Here is a 19,203-nt window from a genome sequence, read left to right on the forward strand (position 1 = left end):
TTTAATGCATAATTGTTCAGTTGGTAGACCAGATTGCAGTAGTGAAGTGCACTACTCCATAACTTGGTGTACAGTATCATAACTCTCAGTTGCATCTGTACCCTTTTCTAACAAGATGATGAAGGAGGATGGTTCTTTCATATGAGATTAACAGTTGTTGACCTATGACCATTCAGATGAATATTTTCTTCATGTTGCAAACTTATGTATTTCAATATATAATTGTGTTTATATACTCAAGCACACCAAAGATTGTGCAGATTGACAGCTCTTCCGTATTGTGATATGAACTCTCTTCAGTGAGTAATCTTGCGTAAATTAGACAATTTTATTACAGATTTTTACAATTTTTATTACTACTTGCAATTTTGTCAGTTTTATAGATTGATAACAAAACTGTGTGTATTGTTGGTATTGTTTAAAGTTTTGTAGAAAATAAAGTGTATATTTCCATACTGTTTGGCTTGTTATATAACATGGTAAAAATATTCACTCATGTGTTTTAATAGTCATTATCTTGGGGAAATGTAGGGGGGCTGTTAACAGCTATATTAGGATCTGTGTTTGTGCTTGTTATTGGGGTGACATTTGCAGATGGCTTATCCATGACAGCAAAACAGTCATGCTAAATAAGTGGCTATAATGATGCTATACAATCATAGTCTCCACTAGGATATACAGTCAACTCTTGATTATCTGGGATAATGGTGGGCATGGAAATCACGATTAATCGAAAACCCGGTTAAGACAAATGTTATTAAAAGTAGTACTGTAATACTGTACCTTCAGAATACTATAGGCCTACCTGTATTTAAATTTACTCAACCTCATTTTTGTGTCATCTCATGGCCTATTTAATACTTTTTTTACATTATACTAAAGTGTGAACTAGTTATTTCAATCACAGTGTTCAACAACATCCAACACTTTTTGCGAGAATATTCACACTTAACACTTAAAAAAATTAATATTGTCGTTTGCTTTTTCGCGGCATTTTCCTTTTTACGGATATCCGTACAAAGCCTACGTAATATTAGCTTGTCCCTTAATAAACTGTTCTCTTCACTCTCAAGATAGTCTAGTAAGGATTCCAAATGATTAAGAGCAGCACCATGTGATATTTTCTTACTAGCAGCACTGTCCACCTCTTCCTCATTCTCACTTTCTTCCCGCTCTTCTGGCTGCACCCCCGCTGAACTTACGGTTTCGTCACTGCTTAACAGTTTGAAGCCCGGCTCACACGAGTTTCTGTTGAATACTTAACACAGCACGCTTCCTTTTACACCCTGACATTTTGCTAACGCACTTGAAGATCGATACAAAGAAACCATCTGGGGAGGTGTATCCTTGAAACTTTCCACAAATCCTTGCATTCTTTCACCCCTACCCTAGAACATTGTGTTAGCATAACGGGACCAAAGAATGCAGAGCTCGGTTCACACTAGTGCGAAAATAGTGTTACAACTCACCATGTGAAACAAAAGTGAATGAGTATTAAACAACATATAAGCCTCAAAAAAGCCCCGGTTAATCCGCCCCTGGATAATCTAGAGTTGACTGTATGTCAGCTGTCTGAAACTATTTACTAACTAAAAATATACTTTTCATTTTTATTACCAATATTTGATTTATGTACTTGTCTTTTAAAATCTTGATTTTTCAGAAATCCAGGGGAGGGCAGCAGGTGATTAGTTTACATAGTTATGAACCAAAATTAAATGATCTTGATCCCTTTTCATTTAAACCTTGCAATACATAATTTCATTGAAATCCATTTACTCATTTTATAGATGGGTATACAGATAGGAATTCTGCTTTATATATTCATTTTGCACATTTATTGCAAAGAACATGTTCAAGCTGTCCGCATCCTGAAAAAATTAAAACATTTTTCCCCCATCCTGCACTTCATGTTAATGTATAATGTTACTTCTTGTTTTATGCATTTTTGTGTTGTATTTGTAGTATCATTTAATATGACAACTTCTAGGAAGAATTCTTGTGCCCACTTTCCTTCATTTATTTCAATCTGTATGTTAGGCAATCAAGAACTTTGAAGTAATAATTAGGCTATGTTTTTATCCTCTGTGTGTATAATTTCCATTCAGCAGATACGAAAGAATTAGTGCACATTTCAATTGCCATTTTGGGGGTGAGTGTGAGGCATATGGGGGAAGTATACTGATATCAGTGGCGTAGCATGACTACCAAAAGCAGGGATGCAACTTTATATAACGTGTATATAAATTTTTTCAAGATACCCTATAGTTTCTATCTTCTAGTTAAAATAAAACAGCTAATAGTTTAATATGTATTGTATACTTAAGCTAATATATTAAAATAACACCTAATTATCAACACAGTTTTATAGCCATCAAATGACAGGGTTGTGAATCTGGAATATAATTAATGCTTACTTTATTGTTTATAATTCAGCTTGATTCTTCTGTTTTTCTTGGCAAACAGATCAATAACCTCATCTAGAAAGCTGGGTTTGGACTGCAGTTTGTTTAGGAAGGACTTTTCAGTGTTCATCAAAGCCAGTGATGACAACCTATCCTGGTTCTGCGAATTTCTTAAATAGTTTTTTAATCTCTTCAGAGCTGAAAATGAGCGTTCATCCGCAGCACTTGTCGCTGGTACTGTTAATACTAGCTCACATAATTTGAAGATTTGCGGGAAAACGCATGATAACTGAAGAGCATACATATATTGATGTAAGTCACACACACACTATATTTTGTCATATCTGGGTCCGAAAACATTACTAAAAGTTCACTCTTTAAGGCAACAAAGTAAAAAAATGCACCATAATTTTCTTTTAAACAGAAAAATGCTTTTTTCAGGAAATGAGGTTCTATACATGGGAAAATATCTGGCATCGAGAAGACTCAAGAAGAGGAGCGTAGCATTCTCCAAAAATCTAACGGACATTCTGACGCACAGCATCAATAATTTCACAGAACAGCCGTTTATATGAGTTTTTTCTCTCTTCTCCACTCATTGAGTCAATGCGAATTCTTTTGGGTCGAGTTGGGCCATTTGAATCAAAGACATTTTCCATTTCACGCCAAAGGTGGTCAAATCCTCCCCTTAATTTTTGCATGTGATGCTTAAATTCGTCTATTTTGGTATTGCAAAAAACTATATCAGATATCTTAGTTCGTAGGATTTTGAAAAGAGCGCCAGAATATGGAAAAATTGAAGAAAATATTTTCAGCATGAAATTGAAATTGAAATCCCTTAGAAGAGAGAGAAGTCCACGTGCAGAAGAAATTGTTTCTACATCCCATTCTTCTGGTTTCTCTGTTATAGACACAAGAAGATTCTCAATTCCTTCTCTGTATTCATGCACAGTTTCAGCAAGTCGGCTATGGTACTGCCATCGAGTAGGTGCGATAGAAGGAAATCTTTTCCTAAGGTGGGAATCCAATGCTTCAGTCCTTTTTGTGGACTTGGCAAAAAAAGTTCTAAAGCCAGAGAGAGTGGCAAAGAAGACCTTAACTTCCTTAACAAAACTAGCAGATTGTGCTAAAACTACATTTAGTCTATGCGCATAACAATGAACAAAAATGGCGTTTGGGTACTGCTCGCGAATTTTTGCTTGTACTTCTGCATGTTGTGATGCCATAACAGCAGCACCATCATAAGTCTGTGCAATGAGTTTGGGACCACATTCAAAATCATTTAAAATCTCAAGAGCATGGTTAAACAAGGAATTGGCAGAACGGTCAGAGCTCACGTCTGTAAAACGCAGAAACCTTTCTTCAACATTGCCATCAGCTGTCACATATCGAAGAACTGAAGCCAACTGACACTTCATCATCACATCTGAAGTCTCATCAAGAATTAAAGAAACATAATTAGCCTTTGAAATTTCTTTTTTATTTTCCATTGTCATTAATTCAGATATAGAACGTATCGGTTCATTTTGGATGTCAGGAGAAGAACCACGAAAAGCAGTTGAAGACTAAATGATTGTGTAAATCAGAATCATAACGTGCCAGCATATTTAAAACCTCAATGTAATTTCCTCTATTAACAGATGCCACGCTTTCATCATGTCCCCGAAATGCTAAACCCTGAGAGCCCAGAAAACAAACTGCTGTAATTAATTGGCCTACAAATTTCCTGTTCTGTTTCACAGCTTCATTGTGTTTTTCAATTGACTGTTTGTATTGGCTGCTTAGAGAAAATTCAATCCTTCTGTTTTTACCAAACAGTGTAATTTCTTTAAGACAAGCAATGTGATTAACTGAATGCCCATGTCTTTTGCCAGATTTGTAAATGTTGTTAATGTCATTGTAACCAGCACTGTTAAACACATGTTTTTCTTTAGAAAATAAGAGACAGAATAATTTTTTTAGTTTATCACACCCACACAACCATGGAATAGCCTCATATAAACTGGTATTGAAATGCCGTGTGCAAGATTTCACTTTTGTATGTAAAGTTAGATTAGGCTTAGGTGCACCTTCTTCTATTATCTTAAGTTTCTCATTATAACTGAGTGAACTGAACGGTGTTTGAAGAAGTTTTTCAATCACACAGTGGTTATCACATGAAAGTGTCATGTTTCTATTTTTAACTTAACAGCAATCACAAAAACACTGTTAATAAAGTTATAATTACGCAAAGCAAAACAAATTCTGTATCGAGAAAAATACAGAATAATAACTAAACTGACTTGTGCATAAGTAACACGCTAACACCTTCTTCTGAAAACTAGTAAGCACGCTTTTTTACTAACAGCATTTTCGAAGTCTCAGGACACCAGGAAAAATTGTGTAACTGCAAGGTCACCGACTTCCAACTGCATAATGCAATGCCTTACAGCCGGCAATATTGCTGGAAGCACGAAGCTGGAAGCATTCCTTAACGTTTAGCTAAGCAACAGACTCCTCATATATGGCAACATTGCAGTCCCAGTTGAATCAGAATGAGCGTGGAAGCGAACAACCTGTTGCTTCCTTGCACATTTTATTTTAAAGTTCCCTGCATTTTGGAAGAAAATAACTGATCTCTCCTGATAAATGGTTTATGTAACACATTAAAACTTGCAATATTCTCATTATATGTAATATATGTTCTCAGATTAATTAATATTTTGAAGTATGAAATATTTTTTCAAAATTGAAAAATTGCCAGAAATGTTTTTAGTTGCTTTTCTATAGGGAAGCAATGCTTCCACCACATCCATGTACCCTACGCCCCTGGCTGATATATAGGTCTTGGTGGGGAGTAAGTTATGGAGAGTTAGCAAAAGCACTGGAGAGCTCCACTGCCTGAACTGCAGGGTTAAGGTAAGGTGAGGAGAGATGAAAAGATGACCAAAATGTATGAATAGGTGCAGATTTGGAAGCAGGCAGCTGTTGCTCCTTAGATTCAAAACATCAAGAAAAGAAATTTTTGGGAAATGATAGTTATAATTTGGAAGTGACATAAAAATGTTTGAAATTTCTTACTTCTTGCTTCTTCCACCTCGTGGTACTTTGCTGTTGTACAATGATCAGTAAGCAGTATAACTGTATTGCAGACAAAGCTAATCATCAGCAAAAGCATATATTATTTCCCCTTGGATTTTTTATGTCTTTCAGACTTAGTCACAGATAATAAACAAGTACATTAATTTTCATTCATGATATACCATTTTATAAAATATTTCAATAAAACTTATAAGTGTTATTGAACCCTACATTTTATGCAATGTGGTGCAATGTTTGCAATTGAACATCCAATTTTGAGTTCCTGTAGTTACAGAGCTTGGTTTGTAATCAATTTGAAGTAAGATTTGTATTGGATCAGTGTAAATAAAGATGAATTTGGGGGTTATGCTTAACTACCACACTGTGAAGCCATAGGAACACAAGGGGTGTAGAAGTTAAGCTTCATGCAGTCTAGCCCTTGGCATTAGGTAGAAGTGAGTGGACAGCTTCACAATCTGGTCATCCTACCCAGAGGAAATATCCTCCAGTGTCCATTGGATCAGAGGCTGGGTGAATCATCTGGATAACAGCAGGATTTAAGTTTGTGTAGAAACTTCTGGCATAGATCCTTTGTACTAAATCTAATTGAAAGCCCTTTTTGTGGGTTCAAGTCCCGATAAGGTCACTGGACTTTTTTCATTGGACCTAAACCTTCCAGCCGCACTAGGTGCTGGGGTTTACTCAGCCTCTAACAGAAATGAGTACCAGGAATTAATTAAATAATTTTCCTGGGGAGTAAAGCGCGGTCGGCACGTAAGGCTGACAGCCTTACTGCCATCTTTGAGCCAATTGTCTAGATAGTGTGGGACCCTCAACATCTCACAACCCTATGGGCCTTCATGGCCTGGTATAGGGATAGCTTTACTTTTACGTATTATAGAATGTGGGTTGTCAAAGGGACAGAAATGATGTCTGTAGTGTATATTCAATTTCTCCAAGTATAATTTGAATGATCAAGTCAAGGAGGATGAGGTGGGCAGGTGGGGGAGAAGAGGAATACATAAGGATATTGGTGGGAAAGCCAGAAGGAAAGAGATGACTGGGAAGACCAAGGCATAGATGGGTGGACAATATTAAATTGGATCTTAGAGGGATTGATGGTATGGATTGGATTGATATGGCTCAGGATAGGGACCAGTGGAGGGCTCTTGTGAACACGGTAATGAAACTTCGGGTTCCATAAAATGCTGGGAAATTCTTGAATAACTGCAGATTTGGCTTCTCCTGAAGAAGGGCTCAGCTCCATAAGATTAAGTGTATATTCAATATATGAATTTTGTGTTAAAAGCATACAGTAATGTAATTTTGTTACTCGCATATGCTGTGAGTTTGCTTGAATAAAAGGTGCAGCAGACAAATATATCACTATGAAAACTGAACTCTGAGTAGTTCTTTAATGTTAAAATTTGCAGTACACATACTAATCACTATGCTCTGAAGATTAAATCAATATATTGGTTATGCTAAGAGGTATAACACTTTTATAAACATCTTGTACATAATGAAAATGAGAGTATTTTCATAACAACTTACTGTCACTAGTTGAAACCAATTCTCAGACTTTCTACAAAAACAACACCAATCATTAATAGTTCTGCTTGGGCAATGTTACATTTATCATCATTATGGTTACTGGCTAGATCCACGCAGTAATCTGCATAGACATGCATGAGAGAGAATCATGATCCATTTAATATAAGGAGGTTGATCTTCAGTGAAAGTATAGCTGATGCAGCATATTTATACCTGACTGGTCATCTTAATTGCTTTATTTAAAGGCTCCATTCTGTGGGGAGAAAATCCAGGTTTATATTGAAAATAATTACTATTTAATGCCTTTTGGTATTTGGTGGGGGGGGGGCTTGTAACAAGTGGAAACTTCTTGTGGATAGATTGATAGATCCCTATCAGACAATCTTATATTAATACTTTATTTGAAAGAATCATAAATGTTTACACTACAATGACCAATTTCATTATAATGGTTTGGGTTAGCACCAGTACCAATAAATGAAACCTACCTACAGTGGCTAGCTAGGAGTAATTCATTGGCAGGTATATTTGGTCACTCTTTGTAAAGTTATTCAAAGCAACTTTATGTTAGAAGCAAATGATTGCAATAATATAAGAGAACACTTTTCGGTATTGTTCTCTTATGTATCTATAGTCAGTGTTATAATCACTTTTGTATAAAGTGTAGAGAATGGATGGATTTAATATTTTTTTTCCATTCACTTCAATAATGCCATAAAATGAACTGTGATAGCATTAGCAGCAAACTAAGCCACAGCAGGGTAACAGAGTCCTGTAAACCATCAATATATAAAGTTATAGTGGTAATCACATTGGCCTTTTCTGACCCTTCCATACCAGGGTTTGATCTGTGCCTGGGAAGGTGCAGTTATACAGTGTTAAATTATGATTTGAATATTGCCACCATTACTTTCAGATTTATGCACCAATTAATGGTTCAACATTCTCCTGCCTACCATGAAATTAGGACATATTTAATTATCAAAATTTATAATTACAAATTTTAATTTATACAATATTATTTTAATTATGGCATGAGGGCAGACTGAGACACAACAATAAGTTGCACCATTTATTATAAGAAGTATCAGTGGCCAAATTTCACTGATTAATGACTTTGGATTTCATTTCCCATTCGAAAGGAATCGAAGCCATCTAATTACAGAAGTAATTGCTGTTTACAATTACTCATTCATTCATTTATACAGCATTCCATAAATCCTAACATGGTTAGACACCAATGGATATAGAAATAGTCAACATGAGTAAACATGATCACATACTGCATCACAATTGTGTAATGTCATACCAGTTAAAAACATTAACAATATACAACATGAACAAAAACAATCATCTATAACAATAAAACGCTATCAACTACCACCCTTAACAAATCTGAATCTTTAACAGTTGTCACAGTTAAAATATTCGTCCAATGAATAAAATTAATTTAAAAATAGGTATCTTTTTAACAGTAGACCTAAATTGTTTAATCTCATGAGCTTGGTCTTTTATATTGGGTGGAAGTTTATTTGGAAATTTAATTCCAAAATAATATGTTCCATTTTGAAAGACAGTTAAGTTACGCGAGGGATAATGGAGGTTATTACTATGTCTTGTGTTGATTGTATGAATTTCAGAATTAGATGAAAATTGATACTGGTTTACAGGCACAAGGGATGTATGTGATTCGTCCATTAATGTAACCTTACTTTTACATTTATTCGGAATTCGTTAGGCTACTTTAATCCGTAACAACACTTCTTTTTTTTTATTGCTACGAAGTCGTAACAATCCCAAATTACTTTCTCCATGTACGTCGTCGGAGACCAGCACACTCTGGTGATATCACGATGAACTAGCATGCGTCTTCAGTTTGTTTCTGTCATCCGAGAGAGGTGCGAGCTTGGTTGTTGTTCGTGCTGGTGAATGGTTGAAGATTGAGAAGTGTCAAAACATTCTTTGCAACAATGAGGCGTAACGTGAAACTGTTGTTGTTATTTTCAATGGCATGGATGTTTGTCATCGTGTATTACCTTCAGGTCTCTAGAGAAGGCAAGGTACAGTTTCATTTTTAACTTCTTTATAATCAGCCGGTCGTCATAATTCGAATGTTAATAATAACTGTTGTGTCACAGAAGCAGGAATGAATAGCCGTTTATGTTAGTTTCGCATATAAATACTGTCATCCATAAGCCTAAGCTGCTTTGTTCATACCAAATTTTATTGATAGGGTTCGACAGTACTCGCTGTCTCACATGCCTCGGTTGCAATTTGTCATTCCGTCAAGTAAGTTGTTGATAACATCACAATACCCCGTGGTTATACCGAGTATGAAAATATTTTACGTTTTCATTGGCCGTTTAGGTGCATAGCGTTTGACAGTATTTATACTTAGCAGTCTGTACTTTGTGATCTTCATGTTATTCGGGGGCATTGGTAATAATTAAGAAGCTTGAATGAGGTCTGACGGTTATTATTGATATTACGACGATGTAACCGAAGGCTGCGTTTGCTACTTCTTAATGTGTACAAAGGTTCCCTAGCACCACCACTGGTGTTGTATTTATATTTATTCTCACGGGTTACGATGGTGTATTAACCGAGACAACGAAGTGCGCATAGATCTTGGATTACCATCCCGCGTCCGTCACAGCAACAGCAACAGCCTTCCTTCTGTCCTGCCCGCGAGAAGGGACGTAGTGACAGCTGGTTTCCGATTTAAAGTAAGCCGAAAAGTATCCTACTAATGATAGTTTTCTTGCATAGAAGGTGAACATATACAGTGTTTATATGTGAGTAGACTGTTAAAGCGCCTTGGTGCCTACTTTCCTTCAAATGTTTAAAACCTAAATACCAGACTTTATGGAAATTAGTATTTCAGCCCATCAAAAAATCCAAATATTTTATAAATGTGGCAGCAGAGTTCGGTACCTTCAACACGTTTGTGCTCTTCGACACATTTCATTCGAAATTTGTGGAGAAGTTTATACGTAATTTATAACAACGCCTAATTTCACATATGTAGCGACAGCAGCAACTTGGATACAGTAATGGAATAGTAAAATTTGCAAATATACCGTAATGAGCATTTTATTTTCCACTTGAAAAAATTGAAGTTGAATCACACTTAAATCCGAGCATATGTTTAAAGGTAAAGTTGATCCAGGCGTCACTTTAAGAAGGCATCGGGAGAGTGGATGTGAAGTTGCCCGGTTTCGCAACCTCGGCATTGGAAAGAGGATTTGGTCTCCTTCACGCAACGGCCGCTTTGCTATTCGGGTGGAAGACTGGAACAGGATCTGGTCCTGATGTGATAGGAAAGAGACGTCCATTCCGCTTCCAGAAATCAAAGCATGGTCTTCCGGCTTATAATCGGTCACCATTTATTGAGACATGGTAATAAATTTGAAACCATGGAATTGCGACTGCCTTCATACCGACCTCAAAACTAGATAGACTGATAATTATTATTTCATATTTCAGATGTCAAATTCCCAATCCCTCTCTTTAAGCTTCCACTTATGAAACCAGAAGAATATCTGTAAAAAAATAAAGGTATCCCTGTAATAGGCCGTGGAGGCCCATAGGGTTGTGAGATGTTGAGGTTCCAACATTTTCTAGACAGTCGGCTCATAGATGGCCGTAAGGTCGTCAGCCTTAAGCGCCGGCCGCCCATTACCTCCAAGAACATTCCAAGAATATTCCTGGTACTTATTTCTGTTAGAGGCTGAATCGAACCCAGGGCCATAGTGCGGCTGGAAGGATTAGGTAAATTGAAAAAAAAAATCCAACGACCTCATCGGGATTCGATCCCGCGACCTTCCGGCTTATAGCATAGTGCCACAACCAACTACGCTACCGTGTGCCCCAGAAGAATGCCTGTGAAAACAAAATAATCCTGCCCAATACATAATGAATTACTTGTCCATTTTAGTGCGTCTAGATTCGAACAGTTCCTTCACATCCTCTCCATCCCTCTGGGCTGAATTCTGGACTGAAAGACCAAGTAGTCTTCTTTTGTCTTGACGCATTAGGCCCTCTGGCCTGTTCCCTTTCAGAATTACTTCTGAAATTACTAGCCTTATATAGACAGTTGGTAGGACTCCTTTGACGGGAGATAAGCCCGTCGCAAGGCCAATACCTACGCAGGACAACACGAACACATAATAAACGCATACATCCATGCCTCGAGTGGGATTAAAACCCACTATCCCAGTGTTTCAGCGGGCGAAGACGTTTCGTGTTTTAGACCACCCGGCCACTGTAAACTCCAAGTTGTAAACTTCATAAATCATATTTAATTCTTTGTATGTATTTTTGATGTCCTTTTGGAGGCATTTTGTCTGACATTACCTGTTTATTTCTAACTCATAACGAGCTGGGACAACTCAGTCAGTATAGTGACCGGCTGTGGGATGAATAATTAAGGTTCGATTTCTGGTAGGATAGGAATTTTTTCCATCGTCGTCGCGTTTAAACCGGTTCGGGGTTCATACAGCTTTCTATCCAATGGATGCTTAGGGTGAAGCAGTAGGGGCGTGAAGCTGACCATTCATCTACATCCGTCTTTATGGCGTGGTGCTTAATTAAGCTCACAAACATCTTTACTTTTTACCTTCCGAATTCGTAAGCAAGAGATTCGGAGTGCTGCAGGCTCATGCCCAAGAAACCAATGAATTCCCCCATTCGGTGCAATTCAGTTTTATTTAATACTTTTAAACGTTTTCACATAAAATTTTGTTCAGTGTTTCTTCTGCCAATTGTGCTGATTGCTATTGACAGTTCATAGACAATTATATGTGTATAGATTTTCCACAGCAAATTCACTACAACTCATACTCGCATTTGGGAGAGTCTGGATTTACAATTTCGTGTTCACGCATTCAGAAACAGACATAAATGAAATAACACACGCAATTCTGAATTCCTCCATCAGTTTAAAATTGACGGTTTACAATTTATCACGTGTATGTTTAACTTCAGTGGCGTGTCTTATGTTGAAAGACAAGTTGTTTATGTTCAAAATCTCCTTGAGGAGGGCGCATAATTCCACCGCAGTGATTCCCCAAAAATTGCGCCTAAACCCTTTAGGGGTGAACAGTTTTATTTAGGAGAGTCGTCTAAAATACATTATGGCTGTTTCTTTTTGTACCAGTAATATTTTAAGGACCATCAAAAAAATATACGGCTACTGCCGGTGTAGTTATTATCGAATAATTCAAGGATTTAGCCAACTTTTCTTATGTGCCAAGAGTGATAAGCTTATAGTATCTCGTCCCCTTACTCGTAAGTATGTCTGCTCTTCTCCGTCCCCATAGTAACGCGTAAGCAATAGTAATGAATGGTCATTAAGCTGGCTGTGAACTTGGTGCTACCCCCACCCTTGTACTTTTTACTTCTGTGATGTCGATAAGACCACCGTGGTGATTGAACGAACTTCTGAGGCGGAAGACATTTGAAGCAAGACAGTCAATATACAGTACCTATTAAACGTTTGTTCAGTATGTGCCCTACAATAACAGCATGGCCGGCGCGCGAAATCTATATAAAATTTTCTACATGACAGGGATATGTAAATGAGGATGTCGCCTGGATTCATCTAAGGACACTGTCCAGTTGCGGACCTTTGTGAGTACGGTAATAAACCTGTGAGTTCTGTAACAAGCACGGAATTTCTTGCTTCCGTATTCCGTATTGAGGGGGTGGGTTTCCTCATGCACTTAGACCGGTTAGTGGTCCATTGTGCGTCCCCCTTTAATTTCTACTGTCTCCATACCCTACCGGCACTGGTGCTTACTATCAGCCCCTTTCTGCCAGCGAGGTTCCAACCTCCTCTAGCAGTGGTATCTAATAGTTAGTCCCTTTCTGTCAGGGAGGTCCCCCCTCCTCTGGCAGTGGTACCTAATACTTCCCCCATCTACCGGAGGAACTGGAAACTATTTGGGCGGGAAATTTGACTAATTTTGCTCAGAGGTCTCCTAGAGACATGAGGTTCTTTTACATGCCGTAAATCTACGACACGGGACCCACGGCTTAAAGTCCCTCCCGGAGGACTTGTTCCCTTAATTTTTCCGCCCTTAAAAATTCCACGATCTCCGCCGGGTTTGAACCCGCGTACCTTGAGTCATGAGGTGGGAACGTTACCCCTAGACTACGGAGGCCGCTGCTTACCTGAGCGACTGCCATTTAATAAGAAGAATTTTGATCTGTGGAGTCAGTTTCCTTTTTTAGGGCAAAGTGGCTAACAGCAGATGGATGAGTCTCTTGAACAGATCTGGTTGTGATGTCATTACAGTTTTATTTGTTATGGTTATTAGGATCTTTTTTCTTTCAGAAAGTTCTTGCCATCATTCCCGCAGACCTGGGAGTCACTGGGGCTCTTATCCTCTGTTTTATCTTCACGCGGGACATAACCTGGCAGAAACCTCAAATTCAGAGGGTGAAATTGGATAATACTATAAGCATTAATGAAAATGGATATAAACATGGATGCATTAACTTCGCCGACAAGCGGCGGTCGCTCGGTCGGTATAGTTCGCTTGCGGACGAAAACGACGGAGTTTTTTTGTTTGTTTTGTCGTATGCGGGAGTTGAAGCCACTATTATCTCGTGATCGCCTTAAACCGCTCGGCTGCTGGAATGGGTAATTAGTGTTCTGCCTTGACTGGAACAGGACAGATGTCCTCACTCCTTCTTTGCCTGCTCGATATTTAGGCGTGTTTAATCAACTACATGGAGCAAAGTCCCTCTTGAAAAGCTAATAGTGGCTGAACCAAGAAATTAATCTCTTTTTTTGTAACCCGAAGGCTTTTTCCTTATTCACAAGAATCCGTCATTGGCCCTTACCCTAAGCCAGACGAATTGAGTCCAATCTCTTACACCTTATTTATTCAAGATTTATTTTAATATTATCTTCCTATCTACACCCAGGACATTCAAATAGGTGTTTCATTTCATGTTTTCTAGGCGCGTCTAGTTTTTTAACTGTGCTGGATCACTTGGTATCACAACAGCACACCTACCGCGGGTGGGTAAAGCTTAACCGCCTGTTCTTTTTTAGTCATACATTTAGTCAAGAAATGAGCTAGACAGACACATATTGTGAGAGGTACACTGCATGATGTCATTCCGTCCTCGAAATGTTAAGAAACCGGCAGCCCTTGAATCAGGCATAGCGAACTTCTACCTGTACATGTGACGCTGTTGCTCCATTGCTCCCGCATTGATTTGTACGGCGCTGAGTGAACACGAATTGTTTTGCTTTGGGATTTATATTTGTAGTCAACTTCCAAGAGGAACGTTCATATCGTCAGATAGGGAGTTCGACCACTTGTTGACTCGTTCCGGCCTCATTTGCCCATTAGTTTCTTGGTTCCTTCTTCCAGTGGTTCATTGATTCTTAGCCTGCCTGGACAGGCAGGTTCATGTTTTGGTTAATATTGCCGTACATTATATATTTCCTCAAACGCCTACAAGCCTGTAATCTTTCGATATATATTTTGCAGAAAGTCTCATGAATTTCATGTCGGAAGTGGTGTTTCTGGGATAGCCGAGGTTGATACAGCGATGCGGCAGAGTTGGTTTATAGTCTGTGGACGCGGTTCGATTCCAGTTTTCTTTTCATTGCAGCAGTAAACTGATTTCTGTATTCAGGTATTGGGGCGGAAAATAGTTCCGTGCCAATGAGACTTGGGCACCATTATATATATATTCCTTAGTACAAGAAGCAGTTCACAGATGTCACATGCCTGCATGAAATTTAATGCGTACTCTGAGAATTTCCCCATATATGGATTTCAGGATTCTGTTTGAAAGTTTCCTGGGAAGCCATGTTCCTTCTTTAGCAGTTTCTATCATCATACATCGTCACCCTTTCTTTGCCACATGTGTGGGTGTATGAAATAATTGTTTGCCGTCTGTTACCGATTGAACTACCGAGTTTTTAGGCTCACAGTTACAGTATCATCGTCATCTGCAAGGGTTAAGCTTATTAGCCCGTCCCGTCCTCAGACATGAAGCCATCTTCTTCTTAGCCTTCCTGGATTACGTCTTCCTATCGGTTGACAATGTTAAAGTTGCTTAGGAACTCTTTCTGACTGCATCCTTTGTAGATGTTACAGCAATTTCGTCTTTCGTGCATGTATTTGTTTTTCGAACTTCCTCATTCCCAGTTGTGACCTTATTCCATCGCTGTTTTGCTTGTCCCATAGAGTATAAGCTGCCCCATACCGTAGAAACCGCATCTCGTCCTTTACCTGTTCACTGTTCACTGCCGTACGTCGGGCATGGCAGTGCCATGGTTTTACGAGTATATGATTTTAATTGCTTATCTTTCCCTTTATTTATACATAATACATACTATATATATTTTTTCTTACATATGTATTCATATAATTTTAACTGTGCATCTTTCCCTGTGTTTTTTGTAGTAAAAAAGATAAATTTGTCCCTGTGCTTAACTAATTAAGCACAACGCCATGAAGTCATATGGGAAATGGATTTGTAGATCCACATTTTCTTGACCTCGGCATTAACTGGAGGTGAGTGATCAGCTTTACGCCTCGGCCGCTTTACCCCCGAGAAAAGAACCCCTGGTACCCATTGGATAGGAGGTTTGGTAGACCTCAGGGCCGGTCTGGACAACGCGGAGAAAAGAAGATTCTTGGCCCTACCGGGGCTCGAACTCCGACCCCTCGGTCGTCTAGACCGTAGTTAGTCACTATACCGAATACGCTATCCCGACTCCTCGTGTTTTCTTATAGTGTTTTGTAAAAATGTGTGACAGCAGATTATTAATGTATTCTCGATGTCAAAGTTAGGAAACTTTATTTGTTTTGCATCCTTACTAAGAATCCAATATAGCAGGGCCCGGATTTTGATGACATGTCATCTTTTTTTCCTTGTATCCTATGCGATGCTCTTAAATATATAAATCTCGGATATGAGCTGCTGGTTACAGAAATGTAAATTTTATAGGTAATTTTTTGCAAATTTTTGGACTTTTAAGAGTATTTCTTGTAATTTTTGGCCATTTTAGGGAATTTTTCTTCCTGTGTTTTCTGAAAGATGAATAACATGGAAGCGAAGTGTTCTTTCTTTTCTCCTTTAGGTCATTTTTCTGGATTTTTTTCGGTCATTTTGTAGGTCATTTTTTTAATATTTTCAGGCCATCAAAATCCGGGCCCTGCATATTACATTTTTGGGTCATATTTTAGGTCATTTTTCTGGATTTTTTCGGTCATTTTATAGGTCATTTTTTAAATATTTTCAGGTCATCAAAATCTGGGCCCTGGTGATCAGTAACAATAAATACAATATTTGAGTGCTATTCCTTTTTTAAAGGTTTGTAAGCTGTAGGTTGTGATATGACAAGAAAAGCTATCATATGGTGCGCGAAGAACGGGTACTCTTGCCAGTTTGAAATAAGTTCTTAATCCTGTATCTTCTTAACTTTTGCGTCTTCGGTTAGTACCACTGCTAATTAGACTCATAACTTCTAAGAATTTTTGTATCTTTCGATTAATGTAGTGCTGTGGTCGCGCGATGCTAGAAATAATTAAAGCAAGTTGCCAAATGAAGAGGGGCAGCTCTTGGACGTAAAGAAGTATGAAGAAATGTCAGTTTCGTTACCTTTTACGATTGTATTTCAAGGACACTGACACATTAACTCTCCCAACACTCGTTGGGTCACCGTACGGTGGTTATTGGTTTTCTATTCTTATCAGTAATTGGCATTTCCTTGGCTTTCGTTCAAATCTGTTTTCTATCAAGTATCCCTACAGTTTAGTACATGCCTTCCTTCTTGTATTGTTCGTCGATGTGTTTTCATATCAAAATCAATTTGCAACTCCGTGCCACCTTAATTTATATCTTCACTATGGATTGTCGTTAGTTTTATTTACTGTTCCTTGTAACATAAATGCCTGCCGCCTTTATAGCTTTGCCATATTCATACGTTAGTACTACCCTTACTCGTTATCGTCAATCTGAAGTTCATATAACAGTATTACTTGATTCCATTAATACAATTATATTTATTTCGCAAATATAAAGAGTAATAAAGAAAGAGTCGAATGTCTGAAATTTAATCTTCATTTATAATTATTGTTCCACTTCAATAAGTCATTTCCTACTTTCGGCATGCACTGCACGGAAGACAAAATGCAGAATATTAAGTGTCCCTAATGCACCTTGATGCCGATCCCAGTGGCTGCGCGATCCAAGGCTTGAAATGTCTTCGTGCCGTCGAAAACTGGAATCGTGGGTTCGAATCCCACTCAAGGCATGGATGTCTGTTTGCGTTTATTCTGTGTTTGTATTGGGTAGCGGTCTTGCGACGGGCTGACCCCCCGTCCACGGAGTTCTACCGACTGTCTAAGATTAAGAAACTGAAGTGAAACGAAGCGTTTCGCGGATGCCTGTGCTCCAAGCGGGAGCAACAGGAATAGAAGAAGAAGACGTGGGACTTTTTCGAATTATCACCAACTTAAAGCCACAGTTAACACCGCTGAATGTAATTAGAAGCTTGTTTTCTCTAACTGAGCAAGATTCTGCTAATTGTTGTGTATCAGGGGACTGATCACTTTCTCGTTCCAATGGAGCGTAAAACACGAGGCATTTCAGAAGACAAAAGAACCGTCTGATGAAGGGAAACCAAGATCTCTTGAACCACAGTCGTCAACTTCCGCACAGGCTTTGCAGGCAGGGTTGTACGTACAAGTATTGTGACATGTGGACCAATTGCTAGGGAACGTATTGACAGACGCGTTTCCGTGGAGACCAACTCGATACGGAACTCGTTTCCATGTAAACGAGTGATCAAGAAATATTTCCTTGGAACCGCTACACTATATAATTAGCCATTCAGATCAGAACTAAGTCATGTTCGCAATATTCGACAAGGCAAAGCCGAACATAGAAAGTATAAGAGGCTTAAACTTGGCGGCGGTCAAGCATAGGACCGTTTAAGTGACTACACTGCCGTTGTAGCGGAAGCTACTAGAAATAGGGCATAATCTGCTGTACTGAGCCTGGACTGACAAAGGCTCTGTGTTTTGTATACGTTTATTAACATGTATGATGTAAATATCCTTTACATTATGATAAATAACTTACTACTGCAAATGACTCTGACAAAAGACACACCAGTCCTCTCCTCAGAGGACCGTCAGTCGCAATGTGACTTTGACTTTGACTTCGAGAACCAAGTCAGGCACGGTAGAAGACGGTAGTTCAAGTCAGTCTTGGTTCAGATCAGAATGAAGTCAGTCGTAATCCAGTCAGAATGGAGCGAGTCCTAGGCGGTCATTTATTGTGAGATATTTTAATTGACCCCCTCGTTGGTGTCTCCACCTTATCGTGGTGAGGGGGTTTGAATATGCCAAGGACCCTGAGAGCTATACCAGCGGTAGCGTAGCTACTGGCAGGGCCTCCCTTGCTGGACAGGTCAAAGGGTAGGCATCAGACGAAGAGAGAGACCAAAAACCAAAAACTGATGGCGGAAGCAGCGTCATCAGCAGCGACTTGAAGCACAGAACAAATGATGCTCGAGATGGTTCAAGTTCGTATAGCAACAGGCGTGACCAGAGTGGTTTGAACGGCTGTTGTACTGCGATGTGGAAAGCAAATGGAAAAACTACCACATTATCACTTTTCCTGGATAGTCTCTTTCCAAAAACTAAAAAAAAAAAACTGTGGCCAAGTGAACTACTCTTAAGTTAATGTATAGATACTAATTATAGATTATACAGGTGATTTCGCTGGATATCAACCTGTTCATGCCACTACTCATTAGTATATCTAATGAGTAATCAGCACTTTAGCTTATAGAATTATGTAATATTCTGATTGTTAAAATTTAAATAAATAAATAAATAAAACTGAGTTACAGTTACAGTTCTAGATTCTACAGTTCACTATTTTTATTATCTGTCTGTGTATACTGTGCAGCTGCAATAAATCCTATAGGACAGTTCAAGTAGTGGTTGTCTCTTCATACGACATCCCACAGTCCGTTGGAAATCAACGGACGTTTTGGAGAATCATGTCGGCGGAGGTGATATTTTCCTCCGAAACGTCGATTGACTTTCAGCAGACTACAGAGCGTTATATCCCAGAAGACAGGGCTTTTACTAATTAAATTATTAGTACAATTGCACTGCGTTTATAGGATTTAGAAGGC

The 19,203-nt window shown here is 38.6% G+C and overlaps 1 protein-coding gene across 1 annotated transcript in view; it reads left to right on the plus strand.

Annotated features, from left to right (window-relative positions):
* The first annotated feature begins 8,905 nt into the window (after positions 1–8,905).
* Positions 8,906–19,203, plus strand: part of LOC111863350 (polypeptide N-acetylgalactosaminyltransferase 2) — a 150,847-nt gene continuing 140,549 nt past the window's right edge. Inside the window, exon 1 of the mRNA XM_023849599.2 lies at positions 8,906–9,079. Coding sequence (XP_023705367.1) covers positions 8,990–9,079 — 90 coding nt within the window. The 5' untranslated portion in view covers positions 8,906–8,989. The remainder of the gene's footprint in view (positions 9,080–19,203) is intronic.

Source organism: Cryptotermes secundus, unplaced genomic scaffold (assembly GCF_002891405.2).
Source record: "Cryptotermes secundus unplaced genomic scaffold, Csec_1.0 scaffold509, whole genome shotgun sequence".
NCBI lineage: Eukaryota > Metazoa > Arthropoda > Insecta > Blattodea > Kalotermitidae > Cryptotermes > Cryptotermes secundus.